At 54.9% G+C, this 20,394-nt stretch overlaps 1 protein-coding gene across 2 annotated transcripts in view; it reads left to right on the forward strand.

Moving 5' to 3' along the window:
* The window catches only part of LOC137306480 (inositol-trisphosphate 3-kinase B-like), a 45,215-nt gene extending 28,600 nt beyond the window's left edge, over positions 1-16,615 (forward strand). Inside the window, exons 4-7 of one of the 2 annotated variants that reach the window (XM_067975738.1) lie at positions 4,564-4,768; positions 6,776-6,877; positions 11,893-11,964; positions 15,764-16,615. In XM_067975738.1, the coding sequence (XP_067831839.1) occupies positions 4,564-4,768; positions 6,776-6,877; positions 11,893-11,964; positions 15,764-16,000 (616 nt within the window). In that variant the 3' untranslated portion in view covers positions 16,001-16,615. The remainder of the gene's footprint in view (positions 1-4,563; positions 4,769-6,775; positions 6,878-11,892; positions 11,965-15,763) is intronic. The other variant, XM_067975739.1, reaches the window with a different exon arrangement.
* Positions 16,616-20,394: the final 3,779 nt, after the last annotated feature.

A 20,394-nucleotide genomic window follows, 5' to 3' on the forward strand; every position in this document is an offset into this window, starting at 1 on the left:
TCCACTCCCCTCGCCATGGCTCAGGCCCCTCTCCACTCCCCTCGCCATGGCTCAGGCCCCTCTCCACTCCCCTCGCCATGGCCAGGCCCCTCTCCACTCCCCTCGCCATGGCTCAGGCCCCTCTCCACTCCCCTCGCCATGGCCAAGCCCCTCTCCACTCCCCTCGCCATGGCTCAGGCCCCTCTCCACTCCCCTCGCCATGGCCAAGCCCCTCTCCACTCCCCTCGCCATGGCCAAGCCCCTCTCCACTCCCCTCGCCATGACCAGGCCCCTCTCCACTCCCCTCGCCATGGCCAAGCCCCTCTCCACTCCCCTCGCCATGGCTCAGGCCCCTCTCCACTCCCCTCGCCATGGCCAGGCCCCTCTCCACTCCCCTCGCCATGGCTCAGGCCCCTCTCCACTCCCCTCGCCATGACCAGGCCCCTCTCCACTCCCCTCGCCATGGCTCAGGCCCCTCTCCACTCCCCTCGCCATGGCCAGGCCCCTCTCCACTCCCCTCGCCATGGCTCAGGCCCCTCTCCACTCCCCTCGCCATGGCCAAGCCCCTCTCCACTCCCCTCGCCATGGCTCAGGCCCCTCTCCACTCCCCTCGCCATGGCCAAGCCCCTCTCCACTCCCCTCGCCATGGCCAAGCCCCTCTCCACTCCCCTCGCCATGACCAGGCCCCTCTCCACTCCCCTCGCCATGGCCAAGCCCCTCTCCACTCCCCTCGCCATGGCTCAGGCCCCTCTCCACTCCCCTCGCCATGGCCAGGCCCCTCTCCACTCCCCTCGCCATGGCTCAGGCCCCTCTCCACTCCCCTCGCCATGACCAGGCCCCTCTCCACTCCCCTCGCCATGGCTCAGGCCCCTCTCCACTCCCCTCGCCATGACCAGGCCCCTCTCTCCACTCCCCTCGCCATGGCCAGGCCCCTCTCCACTCCCCTCGCCATGGCCAGGCCCCTCTCTCCACTCCCCTCGCCATGGCTCAGGCCCCTCTCCACTCCCCTCGCCATGGCTCAGGCCCCTCTCCAATCCCCTCGCCATGACCAGGCCCCTCTCTCCACTCCCCTCGCCATGGCTCAGGCCCCTCTCCACTCCCCTCGCCATGGCCAAGCCCCTCTCCACTCCCCTCGCCATGGCTCAGGCCCCTCTCCACTCCCCTCGCCATGGCCAAGCCCCTCTCCACTCCCCTCGCCATGGCCAAGCCCCTCTCCACTCCCCTCGCCATGACCAGGCCCCTCTCCACTCCCCTCGCCATGGCCAAGCCCCTCTCCACTCCCCTCGCCATGGCTCAGGCCCCTCTCCACTCCCCTCGCCATGGCCAGGCCCCTCTCCACTCCCCTCGCCATGGCTCAGGCCCCTCTCCACTCCCCTCGCCATGACCAGGCCCCTCTCCACTCCCCTCGCCATGGCTCAGGCCCCTCTCCACTCCCCTCGCCATGACCAGGCCCCTCTCTCCACTCCCCTCGCCATGGCCAGGCCCCTCTCCACTCCCCTCGCCATGGCTCAGGCCCCTCTCCACTCCCCTCGCCATGGCTCAGGCCCCTCTCCAATCCCCTCGCCATGACCAGGCCCCTCTCTCCACTCCCCTCGCCATGGCTCAGGCCCCTCTCCACTCCCCTCGCCATGGCTCAGGCCCCTCTCCAATCCCCTCGCCATGGCTCAGGCCCCTCTCCAATCCCCTCGCCATGACCAGGCCCCTCTCCACTCCCCTCGCCATGGCTCAGGCCCCTCTCCACTCCCCTCGCCATGACCAGGCCCCTCTCTCCACTCCCCTTGCCATGACCAGGCCCCTCTCCAATCCCCTCGCCATGGACAGGCCCCTCTCTCCACTCCCCTCGCCATGGCTCAGGCCCCTCTCCACTCCCCTCGCCATGGCTCAGGCCCCTCTCCAATCCCCTCGCCATGACCAGGCCCCTCTCTCCACTCCCCTCGCCATGGCCGGGCCCCTCTCCACTCCCCTCTCCGTGGCCGGGCCCCTCTCCACTCCCCTCACTGTGGCCAGGCCCCTCTCCACTCCCCTCTCCGTGGCCAGGCCCCTCTCCACTCCCCTCTCAATGGCCAGGCCCCTCTCCACTCCCCTCGCCATGGCCAGGCCCCTCTCCATTCCCCTCTCCGTGGCCAGGCCCCTCTCCACTCCCCTCTCCATGGCCAGGCCCCTCTCCACTCCCCTCGCCATGGCCAGGTCTCTCTCCACTCCCCTCTCCGTGGCCGGGCCCCTCTCTGCTCCCCTCACTGTGGCCAGGCCCATGACCTCTCTGCTTTTCTGAATTCCGTTCCTCTAGCAACAAACCCCCTTATTTGATTTCCATTCTTCACGGACGACAAAAGAACAGATTATCACACGACTCAGCCAGACTCAAACGCATAAGAGCCAAGTCCGATTTGGGATCCCCAGGATACCCTCCTGCCACTGGAAACAGTTTCTCCCTATCTCCTCTATCAAAACCCCTCATGATTTTGAACACCTCGATTAAATCTCCCCTTAACCTTCTCTTCTCTAAGGAGAACAATCCCAGCTTCTCCAGTCTCTCCACATAACTGAAGTCCCTCATCCCTGGTCCCATTCTGGTAAATCTCCTCTGCACCCTCTCCAAGGCCTTGACATCCTTCCTAAAGTGCGGTGCCCAGAATTGGACACAATACTCCAGCTGAGGCCTGACCAGTGATTTGTAAAGGTTTAGCATAACTTCCTTGCTTTTGTACTCTTATTAATAAAGCCCAGGATCCCATATGCTTTTTTATCAGCCTTTGCGACTTGTCCTGCCACCTTCAAAGCATGACTCTTCCCCCTCCCCCGTCCTCATGTCTTTGTACGTCTATCAAAAGATGATACTTTCACTTATCTCCAGACTCCACTATTCCAATGCTCTCCTGGCCCGGCCTCCCATCCCCCACCCTCCGTAAACTCCAGCTCATCCAAAACTCGGCCGACCCCCCGTATCCTAACTCGCACCAGGTCCCGTTCACCCATCGCTCCACCATTGGCGGCCGTGCCTTCAGCTGCCTGGGCCCTAAGCTCTGGAATTCCCTCCCTAAACCTCTCCGCCTCTCTCTCCTCCTTTAAGACGCTCCTTAAAACCTACCTCTTTGACCAAGCTTGTGAGGTTATGCACTTTGGCAGGAAAAATCAGAGAGCAAGTTATTATCTTAATGGCGAGAAACTGGAAAGTCCTGCAGTACAAAGGGATCTGGGGGTCCTGGTGCAAGAAAATCAAAAAAGTTAGTTTGCAGGTGCAGCAGGTGATCAAGAAGGCCAACGCAATGTTGGCTTTTATTGCTAGGGGGATAGAATATAAAAACAGGGAGGTATTGCTGCAGTTATATAAGGTATTGGTGAGACCGCACCTGGAATACTGCATACAGTTTTGGTGTCCATACTTAAGAAAAGACATACTTGCTCTCGAGGCAGTACAAAGAAGGTTCACTCGGTTAATCCCGGGGATGAGGGGGCGGACATATGAGGAGAGGTTGAGTAGATTGGGACTCTACTCATTGGAGTTCAGAAGAATGAGAGGCGATCTTATTGAAACATATAAGATTGTGAAGGGGCTTGATCGGGTGGATGCAGTAAGGATGTTCCCAAGGATGGGTGAAACTAGAACTAGGGGTCATAATCTTAGAATAAGGGGCTGCTCTTTCAAAACTGAGATGAGGAGAAACTTCTTCACTCAGAGGATGGTAGGTCTGTGGAATTTGCTGTGGAAGCTACATCATTAAATAAATTTAAAACAGAAAGAGACAGTTTCCTAGAAGTAAAGGGAATTAGGGGTTACGGGGAGCGGGCAGGAAATTGGACATGAATTTAGATTTGAGGTTAGGATCAGGTCAGCCATGATCTTATTGAATGGCGGAGCAGGCTCGAGGGGCCGATTGGCCTACTCCTGCTCCTATTTCTAATGTTCTTATGTTCTATCCTAATATCTGCTTATGTGGCTCAGTGTCAAATTTTGATGGCTCACGCTGCTGTGGAGCGCCTTGGGATGTTAAAGTCACTATATAAATGCAATTTGTTGTTACATCAGGTACCTAAAGTGCGGCCCCCTTCTCTGCTCGATTCCACATTGAGAGGCTCCCCGATGGGGAATTGCTGCATCTGGTGTCTCACTGAGTGTTGGGTACCAGTTGGGGAATTCCAATTCCCCATCCCATCCCCAAAGTGAGTCAGACTCGAGCCCCATAACCCAGGCCCGACACTCCCAGTGCCGGTACCGAGGGAGCGCCGCACTGTCGGAGGCGCCGTCTTTCGGACGAGACGTTAAACCGAGGGCCCCGTCTGCCCCTCTCGGGTGGACGTAAAAGATCCCACGGCCGCTATTGGAAGAAGAGCAGGGGGGTGTCCTGGGGCCGATATTTATCCCTTAACCAACACCTAAAAAAAACAGATGATCTGCTTGCTTATCGCATTGCTGTTTGCGGGATCTTGCTGTGCGCAAATCGGCCGCCGCGTTTCCGACATCACGACAGCGACTACGCCTCAAAAAAAAAAGTGCTTCATTGGCTGCCAAGCGCTTTGGGACGTCCTGAAAGGTGGTGGAAGGCGCTATATAAATGCAAGTTGGCACTTTGTTTCTCTGCGCAGGACCTACCTGGAAGAGGAGCTCTTCAAAGCCCGGCAGAAGCAGTGCGTGCGCAAGGACATGTACCAGAAGATGACCAAGGTGGACCCGGGGGCCCCGACCGAGGAAGAGCACAGCCAAGGGGGCGTGACCAAACCCCGCTACATGCAATGGAGGGAGACCATCAGCTCGACCGCCACTCTAGGCTTCCGTATAGAAGGGATAACAGTGCGTGGGAAAATTTAACTCCAGCTCTCTCGTCCGTCCCTTTCCAGTTTTCCAACCCCTTTCCACCTTGAGTTTATTGTTGTCCCTCCAAGCGCTGGTCCCTGTAGCGACATGTGGTTGTTGGAGGCCAATCACCTCAGCCCCAGGACATTGCTGCAGGAGTTCCTCAGGGCAGTGTCCTAGGCCCAACCATCTTCAGCTGCTTCATCAATGACCTTCCCTCCATCATAAGGTCAGAAATGGGGATGTTCGCTGATGATTGCACAGTGTTCAGTTCCGTTCGCAACCCCTCAGATAATGAAGCAGTCCGTGCCCGCATGCAGCAAGACCTGGACAACATCCAGGCTTGGGCTCATAAGTGGCAAGTAACATTCGCGCCAGGCAATGACCATCTCCAACAAGAGAGAGTCTAACCACCTCCCCTTAACATTCAACGGCATTACCATCGCCGAATCCCCCACCATCAACATCCTGGGGGTCACCATTGACCAGAAACGTAACTGGACCAGCCACATAAATACCGTGGCTACGAGAGCAGGTCAGAGGCTGGGTATTCTGCGGCGAGTGACTCACCTCCTGACTCCCCAAAGCCTTTCCACCATCTACAAGGCACAAGTCAGGAGTGTGATGGAATACTCTCCACTTGCCTGGATGAGTGCAGCTCCAACAACACTCAAGAAGCTCGACACCATCCAGGACAAAGCAGCCCGCTTGATTGGCACCCCATCCACCACCCTAAACATTCACTCCCTTCACCACCGGCGCACTGTGGCTGCAGTGTGCACCATCCACAGGATGCACTGCAGCAACTCGCCAAGGCTTCTTCGACAGCACCTCCCAAACTCGCGACCTCCACCACCTAGAAGGACAAGAGCAGCAGGTACATGGGAACAACACCACCTGCATGTTCCCCTCCAAGTCACACACCATCCCGACCTGGAAATATATCGGCCGTTCCTTCATCGTCACTGAGTCAAAATCCTGGAACTCCCTTCCTAACAGCACTGTGGGAGAACCGTCACCACACGGACTGCAGCGGTTCAAGAAGGCGGCTCACCACCACCTTCTCAAGGGGCAGTTAGGGATGGGCAATAAATGCCGGCCTCGCCAGCGACGCCCACATCCCATAAACGAATTTTTTAAAATGCCGACTTGCCCTCCCCCGCTATGGCGTGGCACACCGACCCGTGTTAACCCATGCCCTCTCCTCCCGTTGAGGGTCATACTTGGGGGGGGATGGCCCTCATTTTTCTATTCATCTTTTACTCCCCCCACCCCCTCCCCCCCGGCAGTGGGGAAAATGCCTCGTCCTGCGCTTGCCATCGCCCGTTGGGAGTGCGACGTTCGAGGGACGGTGGGTCTGACTCTGGGACGTTGCCCCCCGTCTCGGAGTTGGTGGGTCCATGCGCATCTGCAAAGGATACGACGTTCCTCCCCCTCTGCCCTCTCGAAGGTGGCGAGGGGCGCAGGCCCGCGGGCACCCAGGGTCCGCCTCCAAGTGGCCGTTCTCCATCGAGGGGCGCAGGTAATGAATGCTCGCTGGCTATTCAACCACGAGGGCATCACAGGTGAGCTTTTCCAGCCGGGCGGTCAGAAGCTGGCTGAGTTCCCCCTTCCCAAACTGTACCTGACCACTGTCCCAATTCATTATTTCTCATCTTCACACTCTTCCCTTGGAGAATAGTGTAGTGGAAGGATTAGCAGGCTGATTAACAGCCTGACGGGCCGCGACCTGAACGCTCCTCCCATGGCTGCAACCATTTCTATATCAGATGACGGAGGGGGGTTTCATTGGCTCCCACAACCCATACGATGAGGGAGGGGCCACCCACACCCACCGGATACGAGTATCCCCCTCGATCGTGGAATTCCGAGCTCCGGGCTCCACTCTCCAGGGAGGGGGGGGGCGCGCTATCAATTGGCGTCTGCGAAGAAAGCCAGCACAAGCACGATGGGCCGAATGGCGTCTTCCTGTGTTGCACGACTCTGATGATTCTTGCTTTGCAGATGGATGACGGGGCAGTCCTGAAAGACTTCAAGAGGACAAAGACAAGGGAGCAGATTATCAACGCTCTGACCCGTTTCACCAAAGGACACTTGGGAATTATGGTGGGTTTTCCCGAACTCAGCGCCGTCCGTAACCGGCAAACGGTGGGATGGGCCCGTCTCCCGGTCGACACGGGGCCAGTCCAGTGCAGGTGGCTCACTGGCTCGTCCTCATCCTTCAGAATGAAAGGGGACAGAGGCAGTGTTGCCAAATCCTCCAGGATTGCCCTGGAGTCTCCAGGAATTGAAGACTGATCTCCAGGACACCGCTGCGAGCAAGTCCTGGAGAAAAGTCGTCGGGACGTCAAAAAGTGCAGTGTTTTTTTTTAATGAATTGACCTCCTACGAACCCTCTCGTTTATTGGTTAGAATTGAGAGAGGGGAGAACGGGCTGTCGACCTGAAGTTGAGAATCAGTCGATGGGGTAACGAGGAGTCTGTTTGCTTCGCGATTGGCCGTTGGGAAGGCGGGGCATCTCGAGGACGGACGCGTTGGTTGACCAATTGTGGGGGGGGAGGGGGGAATGGGAGGCGGGAGATGGGAGGTCACGTGATGAAACCTCCAGGAATGCGTCCATCCAGAGTTGGCAACCCCAGGACAGGGCAACAGCAGTCAGTACATAGGTTGTACAGAGCCCAAAGGACGAGTGACAGGTTTGTCCCTTCTCGTTTGAGGTCTCCGTCCCTCTGATTGCAGACGATTGTCCACCCCTCCCCATCCCCTCCCTTCGCTCCACCATTGGCGGCCATGCCTTCAGCCGCCTAGGCCCCACGCTCTGGAATTCCCCCCTCCGCATCCCTCTCCTCCTTTACGACCCTTCTTAAAGCCCACCTCTTCGACCAAGTGTTTGGTCACAACCCCAACCAGACCCCCTCTATTATCTCAGACCTACCTTGCCCACTAGGATGTAGAAAGACCATTTCACCAAAAGTCCGACCAGGCTGCATTCAAGCCCAGGGGTCAGAGGTGAAAGGGCGGTGTGATGACCCAGCTCCATTCAGACCGGTTGCCATTAGTATGACATCACTGCTTGGCCCTCAACTGGGGCCCAGATCAGGACAGTCGCAATACACTTACCAGTGGTCATAGGCCCAGAGCACATAATTACCCCTATTAAACTAGCAGACTTACTCAGAGAGACCACAGGACGCCTGGTGTGAGAAATGGAAATGTCCTTGGGAGTGTTTGATGGGACAGTGTAGAGGGAGCTTTACTCTGTATCTAACCCTGTACCTGCCCTGGGAGTGTTTGATGGGACAGTGTAGAGGGAGCTTTACTCTGTATCTAACCCCTGTGTACCTGCCCTGGGAGTGTTTGATGGGACAGTGTAGAGGGAGCTTTACTCTGTATCTAACCCTGTACCTGCCCTGGGAGTGTTTGATGGGACAGTGTAGAGGGAGCTTTACTCTGTATCTAACCCTGTACCTGCCCTGGGAGTGTTTGATGGGACAGTGTAGAGGGAGCTTTACTCTGTATCTAACCCTGTACCTGCCCCGGGAGTGTTTGACGGGACAGTGTAGAGGGAGCTTTACTCTGTATCTAACCCTGTACCTGCCCTGGGAGTGTTTGACGGGACAGTGTAGAGGGAGCTTTACTCTGTATCTAACCCTGTACCTGCCCCGGGAGTGTTTGACGGGACAGTGTAGAGGGAGCTTTACTCTGTATCTCAGGCGCTGGGAGAGTCATTTGAAGTAGCCCCTGTTCCTTGTACACTCATTCCTCTCAACTCCATAACAGAAGGTCACACCCACTGCAAAACATTTGCATTTTGGAAAAACACCTGCAGGTCCTTTCGAGCGTATTGTCGTCAGAACAAGCTCAGGCAATCCTGGGCTCATACCTTGCACAGCAGATAATTGCAGTTTCCTGCCAGCATTATAGGTGTTTGGCAGCTCGCCTGGACTTTGAAGAATTCGGTCACTGCAGCCATGGTTTCCATGGAGGTTAGGGCACGGCTTCGACCCTGCAGCAAATTTTCATCCTTCTGTTTCTGAAGGAACTGTATAATTTGACACTACAGTGACATCCCAAAGCTTTAATTAACCTGCCAAAGCGATGCATTAAAGGGGCGGTGCCCTCTGCCGAATTTATAAATAGGCCAAACCTCCACATCCTGAGGACTCGGTCCCGCCTCATCTCTGCAAACGCCACAAACCCTGCAACTAAGGCGAGGCCATTCAGCCCATCAATCCCACCCCTCTCACAGCCCATGTATGCTCATCGTGGACTCCACCCTCCCCCGCCCCCCATTGAATCTCCTGTGTAAATACTCCCCACTGATAATCAATCAGTACCCCCGGATATATTCCCATCCTCCCATCTCCACTATTCAACCATGATTGGCATCATCGATTCTCCATAACCTGCCCGCCCCCCCCCGACCGCCACACAGCTCATTAATTATCTGCTGGGTCAGTGATGACCCTAAAACCACTCAGTCCCCTTTCCCACCATGTGTTTGCACAGCTCTAGTTTTTGAAGTCTGTTTTTACAAGGATTTAAATCTGCCGTTCAGAGAGAGCTGGGGGCGGGGGGTGGGTCAGGAGCGATTGCGAGGCGGCAGTCCTGGTGTGAGGCCACGCGAGGCTGTGGTGTTACCGGCTGCCTTCGGGCCCACGTCGCTGTCCGGCGAGGCTTCGCACGGAGAGAGGAGACTTGCAACATCGCCTCCTTCCCAATAACCCATCCACAGAATGGGTTAAAGGGGAGGGGCACCCGAGAGACTGGGTTAAAGGGGAGGGGCACCCGAGAGACTGGGTTAAAGGGGAGGGATAACTCTTACAGAATGGGTTAAAGGGGAGGGATAACTCTTACAGAATGGGTTAAAGGGGAGGGGCACCCGAGAGACTGGGTTAAAGGGGAGGGATAACTCTTACAGAATGGGTTAAAGGGGAGGTGCACTCTTACAGAATGGATTAAAGGGGAGGTGCACTCGAGAGAATGGGTTAAAGGGGAGGTGCACGCTTACGGAATGAGTTAAAGGGGAGGTGCACTCGAGAGAATGGGTTAAAGGGGAGGGGCACGCTTACGGAATGAGTTAAAGGTGAGGGGCACCCGAGAGAATGGGTTAAAGGGGAGGTGCACTCTTACGGAATGGGTTAAAGGGGAGGTGCACTCGACAGAATTGCCACATCACCGTGACCGTCGTGGGAATGCTGCCAAACCCCGATTAAGATACCGGTTTTCACCAAACCCATAAGGGCGTCATGGGAGTCTCTGGACAAAGGTGCTTTGTCTGCTCACATTTTGTTTCTCCCTCTTCACAAGGCACGGGGCGGAACGTGGAACGTGAGGGGTCGGAGGGGGCAGAAATTGGAGGGGGCGGAACGGGGCGGAGGGCAGAACGTGGAACGTGGCAGGCTCTTTTACTTTAGACAGAAGATATTTGATCTTTTAGAGTTCAGAGGTCAACCGATCGGCCAACACAAACACAACACTGCCCGGCCCAATACCAGAACTCGCTAAATATCAGGGCGTTCAGGCTCCTCTCAGAAACCTACACAGAAAGTTCTGGAAATCCACAAGCAAGGTCCGTCAGCACCCATAAAGAGAGAGGGGACAGGGTAACGTTTGGGGGTACAGGTTCTCAGTAGAACGCAGCAAGCTTTTCCCCTCCCAGTCTCCGAGGGACTTGCTATGCATTTCCACAACTTTCTGTTTCGGGTTCAAAGTTCCCGTTCTTACAGTGTTGTCCTTCATCTGATGGCTGCTCGTGACCATCTGTCTGAGTCTCAGACCAGGGAGAGCAGAGAGTCAGGGACATTACAGGAAAGATGTGATTGCACTAGAGAGGGAGCAGAGGAGATTTACAAGGATGTTGCCAGGGCTGGAGAATTTTAGCGATGAGGAAAGATTGGATCGGCTGGGGTTGTTTTCCTTGGAACAGAGGAGGCTGAGGGGAGATTTAATTGAGGTGTATAAAATTATGACGGGACTGGATAGAGTGAATAGGGAGGGCCTATTTCCCTTAGCAGAGAGGGTCAATAACCAGGGGGCATAGATTTAAAGTAATTGGTAGAAGGATTAGAGGGGAGCTGAGGAGAAATTTTTTCACCCAGAGGGTGGTGGGGGTCTGGAACTCACTGCCTGAAAGGGTGGGAGAGGCAGAAACCCTCAGCTCATTTAAAAAGTACTCGGATGTGCACTCGAGGTGCCGTAACCCACAGGGCTACAGACCAAGTGCTGGAAAGTGGGATTAAGCTGGATAGCTCTTTCTCGGCCGGCATGGACACAATGGGCCGAATGGCCTCCTTCCGTGCTGTAAATTTCTGTAATTCTATTCTGCAGGTACAGCACGGGTTAGATACAGAGTAAAGCTCCCTCTACACTGTCCCCATCAAACACTCCCAGGGCAGGTACAGCATGGGTTAGATACAGAGTAAAGCTCCCTCTACACTGTCCCATCAAACACTCCCAGGGCAGGTACAGGGTTAGATACAGAGTAAAGCTCCCTCTACACTGTCCCCATCAAACACTCCCAGGGCAGGTACAGGGTTAGATACAGAGTAAAGCTCCCTCTACACTGTCCCCATCAAACACTCCCAGGGCAGGTACAGGGTTAGATTCAGAGTAAAGCTCCCTCTACACTGTCCCCATCAAACACTCCCAGGGCAGGTACAGGGTTAGATTCAGAGTAAAGCTCCCGCTACACTGTCCCATCAAACACTCCCAGGGCAGGTACAGCATGGGTTAGATACAGAGTAAAGCTCCCTCTACACTGTCCCATCAAACACTCCCAGGGCAGGTACAGGGTTAGATACAGAGTAAAGCTCCCTCTACACTGTCCCATCAAACACTCCCAGGGCGGTTTGCGAAGAGCCCCTTCTCCTGCCTCATGACCCAGTTCCCACACCAGCCGTCCTGTGGCCTTTCCTGAGTCAGGTTTCCAATTAGTGTCCAGTTGGGGACAATCCCACTCGGAACTGGATTGAGTCCTCCTCACCCTGCTCCTGGTCTAACGGTGGTGGGAACGCTCTCTGTGAGGGGAGTGGGTTAAGGGGGGACGCTTGGACAATCTGTATGTTTTTAAGTTTGGCGTAGAGTGTCTCATTTTGAAAAGGTCTCTCTCTGTTTCACAGGAAGACTATTGGAATCGACTGCAAGCGATCAGGGACGCATTACTGCTGTCTCCCTTTTTCAGATCCCACGAGGTATGTTGTAAGTTTGTTGTAGTTGGACTTGAGAGCTCGTCCCATGCCCTCAGGATAGAGCTTGTGTGGGATTCTCAAGTGCGTCAACTGGGTTTGGCCCAGAGCGATGGGTTGCCTTGGTTACAAGAGCTTGTTTAGGGGAAAACAATGAAAGACTTGCATTTATATAGCGCCTTTCACAACCTCAGGACGTCCCAAAGCGCTTTACAGCCAATGAAATACTTTTGAAGTGTAGTCACTGTTGTAATGTAGGCAACGCAGCAGCCAATTTGCGCACAGCAAGATCCCACAAATAGCAACGTGATAATGAGCAGATAATCTGTTTTTTTAGTGATGTTGGTTGAGGGATAAATATCGGCCCAGGACACCGGGGAGAACTCCCCCCTGCTCTTCTTCCAATAGTGGCCGTGGGATCTTTTATGTCCACCTGAGAGGGGCAGACGGGGCCTCGGTTTAACGTCTCATCCGAGAGACGGCACCTCCGACAGTGCGGCACTCCCTCAGTACTGGCACTGGGAGTGTCGGCCTGGATTATGGGCTCGAGTCTCGGGAGTGGGGCTCGAACCCACGACCTTCTGACACAGGGGCGAGAGAGAGAGAGAGAGAGAGAGATACTCACTGAGCCACAGCTGACAGATAACTGCTGTGTTGATCCAGGGGTTTGGTCCATTGGGATTCTGTACAATGGGAGTGAATGGGAAGGGGTTTGGTCCATTGGGATTGTGTACAATGGGAGTGAATGGGAAGGGGTTTGGTCCATTGGGATTCTGTACAATGGGAGTGAATGGGAAGGGGTTTGGTCCATTGGGATTGTGTACAATGGGAGTGAATGGGAAGGGGTTTGGTCCATTGGGATTCTGTACAATGGGAGTGAATGGGAAGGGGTTTGGTCCATTGGGATTCTGTACAATGGGAGTGAATGGGAAGGGGTTTGGTCCATTGGGATTGTGTACAATGGGGGTGAATGGGAAGGGGTTTGGTCCGTTGGGATTGTATGCTTGGAGTTATCTATATCCAATACACAGTGTAGAACGCACTTTCTGTTCATTATTACTTACTTGAACTCATTACTTGTACCAAACATCATAACTCACAAGGAGGTTCCACACTCCACATCCTGCCAGATTATTCTCCCTCATTGGTCCCATTGGTTGGATGTCGCCAAATCCCATTTGGGAAGTGGATCTTTATCCAGCCCATAATCCAGGCCGACACTCCCAGTGTAGTACTGAGGGAATGCCGCACTGTCGGAGGGTCAGTACTGAGGGAATGCCGCACTGTCGGAGGGTCGGTACTGAGGGAGTGCCGCACTGTCAGAGGGTCAGTACTGAGGGGGCGCCGCACTGTCGGAGGGTCGGTACTGAGGGAATGCCGCACTGTCGGAGGGTCAGTACTGAGGGAGCGCCGCACTGTCGGAGGGTCGGCACTGAGGGAGTGCCGCACTGTCGGAGGGTCAGTACTGAGGGGGCGCCGCACTGTCGGAGGGTCGGTACTGAGGGAATGCCGCACTGTCGGAGGGTCAGTACTGAGGGAATGCCGCACTGTCGGAGGGTCAGTACTGAGGGGGCGCCGCACTGTCGGAGGGTCGGTACTGAGGGAATGCCGCACTGTCGGAGGGTCGGTACTGAGGGAATGCCGCACTGTCGGAGGGTCAGTACTGAGGGGGCGCCGCACTGTCGGAGGGTCGGTACTGAGGGAATGCCGCACTGTCGGAGGGTCAGTACTGAGGGAATGCCGCACTGTCGGAGGGTCAGTACTGAGGGGGCGCCGCACTGTCGGAGGGTCGGTACTGAGGGAATGCCGCACTGTCGGAGGGTCAGTACTGAGGGGGCGCCGCACTGTCGGAGGGTCAGTACTGAGGGAGCGCCGCACTGTCGGAGGGTCAGTACTGAGGGAATGCCGCACTGTCGGAGGGTCAGTACTGAGGGAGCGCTGCACTGTCGGAGGGTCAGTACTGAGGGAGCGCCGCCCTGTCGGAGGGTCGGTACTGAGGGAGTGCCGCACTGTCGGAGGGTCAGCGCTGAGGGAGCGCCGCACTGTCGGAGGGTCGGCACTGAGGGAGTGCCGCACTGTCGGAGGGTCGGTACTGAGGGAGCGCCGCACTGTCGGAGGGTCGGTACTGAGGGGGCGCCGCACTGTCGGAGGGTCGGTACTGAGGGAGCGCCGCACTGTCGGAGGGTCAGTACTGAGGGAGCGCTGCACTGTCGGAGGGGCAGTACTGAGGGAGCGCCGCACTGTCGGAGGGTCAGTAGTGAGGGAGCGCCGCACTGTCGGAGGGTCGGTATTGAGGGAGCGCCGCACTGTCGGAGGGTCAGTAGTGAGGGAGCGCCGCACTGTCGGAGGGTTGGTACCGAGGGAGCGCTGCTCTGTCGGAGGGTCAGTACTGAGGGAGCGCCGCACTGTCGGAGGGTCAGTACTGAGGGAGCGCTGCACTGCCGGAGATGCCGTCTTTCGGATGAGACGTTAAACCGAGGGCCCCGTCTGCCCCTCTCAGGTGGACGCAAAAGATCCCACGGCCACTATTGGAAGAAGAGCAGGGGGGAGTTCTCCCCGGTGTCCTGGGACGATATTTATCCCTCAACGAACAGCACTAAAAAACAGATGATCTGCTCATTATCACATTGCTGTTTGTGGGATCTTCCTGTGCGCAAATTGGCTGCCGCGTTTCCTACATTACAACCACACTTCAGAAAAGTACTTAATTGGCTGTAAAGCGCTGTGGGACGTCCTGAGGTTGTGAAAGGCGCTATATAAATGCAAGTCTTTAATCTTCTAGCCATTTAACCAAAGTAATTGGGCTTCCAATATTGGGATCTCAGGGTACTGTTGCCTGCGGCTCCCAACCCCTGTGAATTTTGATACTGAAAGTTGGTGATTAAATGAATATATCTCAATAGCCCTCTGCACCCACCTCCCCCCAACGCCTGGCCCCCCCACTCAATCCTCCGACTCGCCCTGAATACTGAAGGGCCCCATTTCTCTCTGCAGTCTGTGCTGAGATTGCTGATGTCAGCCGAGTTAGCGAGAGAGAGAGACAAAGAACTGACATTTGTGTAGTTCCTTTAATGGTCTCACGACGTCCCATGTCGTTTTTGAACTGCAGTCACTGTCACGATGTAGGGTGAATGTATCGTATCAATTTTGGTCTCAGCGCCCTGAGCTCGGGTGGGAAACGCGAGGGGTGGAGACGGAGGGGGTTTCCCCATTCAGATTCCCGTCCGGCTGCCGCTGCGACGCCCTCCGTGGTCAAATAGCCAAACAGCCTCCGCCCCCCCCCCCGCCCCGTGATTCCACGCTCGCATGTGAAGGTGGCCTTGTCAGCGGCTGCGGAACTGAGCAAAAGTCGGCCCCTGGGGAGAGGAGGGGGACAATATTTTGGGATCAGGGGAGGAATCATCGAATAATACAGCCCAGAATGACATCCAACGTAGAGCACCAGAAACAGGCCATTCGGCCCGAATGGTCCATGCTGGTGTTTAGGCTCCTCCCTCCCTACTTCATCTCACCCTATCAGCCTATCCTTCTATTCCTTTCTCCCTCATGTGTTTATCTGTTCGCCTCAACTACTCCTTTCGGGAGCGAGTTCCACATTCTCACCACTCTCTGCGTAAAGAAGGAGGCCATTCGGCCCATCATGCCTGTGCTGGCTCTTTGAAAGAGCGATCCAATTAGTCCCACTCCCCCCTGCTCCTTCCTCAAAGCCCTGCAGATATTTTCTTTTTCCAGTATTTATTCAATTCTTCCTCGAGTGCGATCCACAAGAGATGCTTTCTCCCTTCTCCCCCCCCCCGCTCCCAAGGTGATCGGGAGCTCCCTGCTGTTCATCCACGAGAAGAAAGGTCAGGGCAACGTCTGGATGATCGACTTTGGGAAGACGATGGCCCTGCCCGCGGGCCAGACCTTGCAGCACGACCTGGCCTGGGAGGAGGGGAACCGAGAGGACGGTTACCTGGTGGGACTCAACAACCTGCTGGACCTTTTCTCCGAGACCATGGCCAGACAGGCCGCCCTGACTGAATCGACCGGCGACGGTTAGGCGAGGAGGTCAAGGGGCAAGGGGGAGGGGTCAACCCGGCAGATACCAGACGAACCGTTTCTTGACCGCAGGTCAGATTGTGGGTGATATGTGGGGCCCTGAATATCGGGACGCTCCCTCTGTTGTATCAGAGGCCTCAGTGTTAAAACACACCCTCTCACTGCCCCCATACCACTTGGCCGCTCCATAACACGCACTATTTATGCCCCCACTCCCATTATAAAACAAATGGTCACCCGGACACTGCTTCACTGGGGGTACATATTGGTCAGACACTGACCTTTCACCTTTGGGCCCAGGGTCACACCGGTCCAGACTGATTGGGTGCTGGCTGTAAGGTGAAAGGAGTTTGGACAGTCTCGATACTGCCCCAATATGGCTCTAACTGGTACACGACTGCCTGTCTCGCTTAGAGAGGCCACAGAACGGCTGGTGTGGGAGAAGGAAATGTCATATTGATGGGGACAGTGTAGAGTGTACCTGCCCTCTGCACTGTCCCATCAAACACTCCCAGGGAAGGTACAGCACGGGTTAGATACAGAGTAAAGCTCCCTCTACACTGTCCCATCAAACACTCCCAGGGCAGGTACAGGGTTAGATACAGAGTAAAGCTCCCTCTACACTGTCCCATCAAACACTCCCAGGGCAGGTACAGGGTTAGATACAGAGTAAAGCTCCCTCTACACTGTCCCATCAAACACTCCCAGGGCAGGTACAGGGTTAGATACAGAGTAAAGCTCCCTCTACACTGTCCCATCAAACACTCCCAGGGCAGGTACAGGGTTAGATACGGAGTAAAGCTCCCTCTACACTGTCCCATCAAACACTCCCAGGGAAGGTACAGGGTTAGATACAGAGTAAAGCTCCCTCTACACTGTCCCATCAAACACTCCCAGGGAAGGTACAGGGTTAGATACAGAGTAAAGCTCCCTCTACACTGTCCCATCAAACACTCCCAGGGAAGGTACAGGGTTAGATACAGAGTAAAGCTCCCTCTACACTGTCCCATCAAACACTCCCAGGGAAGGTACAGGGTTAGATACAGAGTAAAGCTCCCTCTACACTGTCCCATCAAACACTCCCAGGGAAGGTACAGGGTTAGATACAGAGTAAAGCTCCCTCTACACTGTCCCATCAAACACTCCCAGGGCAGATACAGCACGGGTTAGATACAGAGTAAAGCTCCCTCTACACTGTCCCATCAAACACTCCCAGGGCAGGTACAGGGTTAGATACAGAGTAAAGCTCCCTCTACACTGTCCCATCAAACACTCCCAGGGCAGGTACAGCACGGGTTAGATACAGAGTAAAGCTCCCTCTGCACTGTCCCATCAAACACTCCCAGGGCAGGTACAGGGTTAGATACAGAGTAAAGCTCCCTCTACACTGTCCCATCAAACACTCCCAGGGAAGGTACAGGGTTAGATACAGAGTAAAGCTCCCTCTACACTGTCCCATCAAACACTCCCAGGGAAGGTACAGGGTTAGATACAGAGTAAAGCTCCCTCTACACTGTCCCATCAAACACTCCCAGGGAAGGTACAGGGTTAGATACAGAGTAAAGCTCCCTCTACACTGTCCCATCAAACACTCCCAGGGAAGGTACAGGGTTAGATACAGAGTAAAGCTCCCTCTACACTGTCCCATCAAACACTCCCAGGGCAGGTACAGCACGGGTTAGATACAGAGTAAAGCTCCCTCTACACTGTCCCATCAAACACTCCCGGGGCAGGTACAGCACGGGTTAGATACAGAGTAAAGCTCCCTCTACACTGTCCCATCAAACACTCCCAGGGAAGGTACAGGGTTAGATACAGAGTAAAGCTCCCTCTACACTGTCCCATCAAACACTCCCAGGGCAGGTACAGCACGGGTTAGATACAGAGTAAAGCTCCCTCTACACTGTCCCATCAAACACTCCCAGGGAAGGTACAGGGTTAGATACAGAGTAAAGCTCCCTCTACACTGTCCCATCAAACACTCCCAGGGCAGGTACAGCACGGGTTAGATACAGAGTAAAGCTCCCTCTACACTGTCCCATCAAACACTCCCAGGGCAGGTACAGCACGGGTTAGATACAGAGTAAAGCTCCCTCTACACTGTCCCATCAGACACTCCCAGGGAAGGTACAGGGTTAGATACAGAGTAAAGCTCCCTCTACACTGTCCCATCAAACACTCCCAGGGCAGGTGTCGGGTTAGATACAGAATAAAGCTCCCTCTACACTGTCCCATCAAACTCTCCCAGGGCAGGTACAGCACGAGTCAGATACAGGGCAAAGCTCCCTCTGCATGTGAATGTAAAAGTCCTTGGAGCAGCAGGTCTGTCCCAGAGCTGTTTCGCGGAGTACCTGATGGACAGTTGGTCTGGTATCAGGGCAGCCTCTCAACACACTACAGCCGTAAACTGGAACACTTGACACTATTTTGCCCACGGGGACTGGGAGACACATCGAGGCGGTGATTTTAGCCTCAATGAGTTGTGAAGTCAAGAAATCCGATCATTTCAGATAATCGCAGAATTTCTCTGCGCTCCGAATCTTATAAAATCGTCAGTACGAGAGCAGAAGGCACATTTTGTGCGAAACTGGTTTTAAATCTGGGAGGGTGCCCCTGTCTGGGTGCTGTTTGTACTGAAAGAATGGGGCATGCTTTGTCGGATTTCTGTTGCAATGGGATTAAGGGGGAGCATTTTGGTCTGTCGGAATTCTGTATCCCCCCCAGATCCGATCTGTGTTTATCTCAAGTTCCAAGATGGCAGCCAATTTATGTATTAAACTACACAGGAGTGAATGAGAGAGTCTCATCCAGCCATTCAGCCCCTCGAGCCTGTTGCACAGGAACAGAAGGAGGCCGTTCAGCCCCTCGAGCCTGTTGCACAGGAACAGGAGAAGGCCGTTCAGCCCCTCGAGCCTGTTGCACAGGAACAGGAGGAGGCCGTTCAGCCCCTCGAGCCTGTTGCACAGGAACAGGAGGAGGCCGTTCAGCCCCTCGAGCCTGTTACACAGGAACAAGAGGAAGCCATTCAGCCCCTCGAGCCTGTTCCGCCATTCAATTAGATCATGGCTGATCTGTAGCCTAACTCCATCTACCCGCCTTGGTTCTGTAACCCATAATCCCCTCACCCAACAAAAATCGATCAATCTCAGTTTTTAAATGGCCTCTCGCCCTGTCATTTCTGATGATTTTGTGGGCACAGGTTGGGAAGGAAACACAGCGGCCTTAATTCCCATGTGTCGAAGCTGCTCATTTTCTTTCAGGCTTTCTCCTGTTGGAATGTCACAATGTATTGACCTCCCTGTGTATTGTGATTCGACGAGCAATACAACGGCTGAGAGCGCAGTCTGTAAATGTACAGACTCCACGTGTGGTGTACACTCACTGTGTAAATACATTTAGGCTTTCTCCTTCACAATTAAACAGAAAGCTCCTCATGTTGCCTGGATCATTACTTGTAGCTTCCTCTGCCAACATGGACCACCTCGATGTGACTGAGTGACAGTGTGAGGGAGAGGGATTAACATCAGTAGAGATACAATCAGTAACACAGGGCGCTGGGGGGAGAGGGGTTACTGAGTGACAGTGTGAGGGAGAGGGATTAACATCAGTAGAGATACAATCAGTAACACAGGGCGCTGGGGGGAGAGGGGTTACTGAGTGACAGTGTGAGGGAGAGGGATTAACATCAGTAGAGATACAATCAGTAACACAGGGCGCTGGGAGGAGAGGGGTTACTGAGTGACAGTGTGAGGGAGAGGGATTAACATCAGTAGAGATACAGTCAGTAACACAGGGCGCTGGGGGGAGAGGGGTTACTGAGTGACAGTGTGAGGGAGCTGGATTAACATCAGTGGAGATACAGTCAGTAACACAGGGCGCTGGAGGGAGAGGGGTTACTGAGTGACAGTGTGAGGGAGAGGGATTAACATCAGAAGAGATACAGTCAGTAACACAGGGTGCTGGGGGGAGAGGGGTTACTGAGTGACAGTGTGAGGGAGAGGGATTAACATCAGAAGAGATACAGTCAGTAACACAGGGCGCTGGAGGGAGAGGGGTTACTGAGTGACAGTGTGAGGGAGAGGGATTAACATCAGTAGAGATACAATCAGTAACACAGGGCGCTGGGGGGAGAGGGGTTACTGAGTGACAGTGTGAGGGAGAGGGATTAACATCAGTAGAGATACAATCAGTAACACAGGGCGCTGGGAGGAGAGGGGTTACTGAGTGACAGTGTGAGGGAGAGGGATTAACATCAGTAGAGATACAGTCAGTAACACAGGGCGCTGGGGGGAGAGGGGTTACTGAGTGACAGTGTGAGGGAGCTGGATTAACATCAGTGGAGATACAGTCAGTAACACAGGGCGCTGGAGGGAGAGGGGTTACTGAGTGACAGTG

Source organism: Heptranchias perlo, chromosome 43 (assembly GCF_035084215.1).
Source record: "Heptranchias perlo isolate sHepPer1 chromosome 43, sHepPer1.hap1, whole genome shotgun sequence".
NCBI lineage: Eukaryota > Metazoa > Chordata > Chondrichthyes > Hexanchiformes > Hexanchidae > Heptranchias > Heptranchias perlo.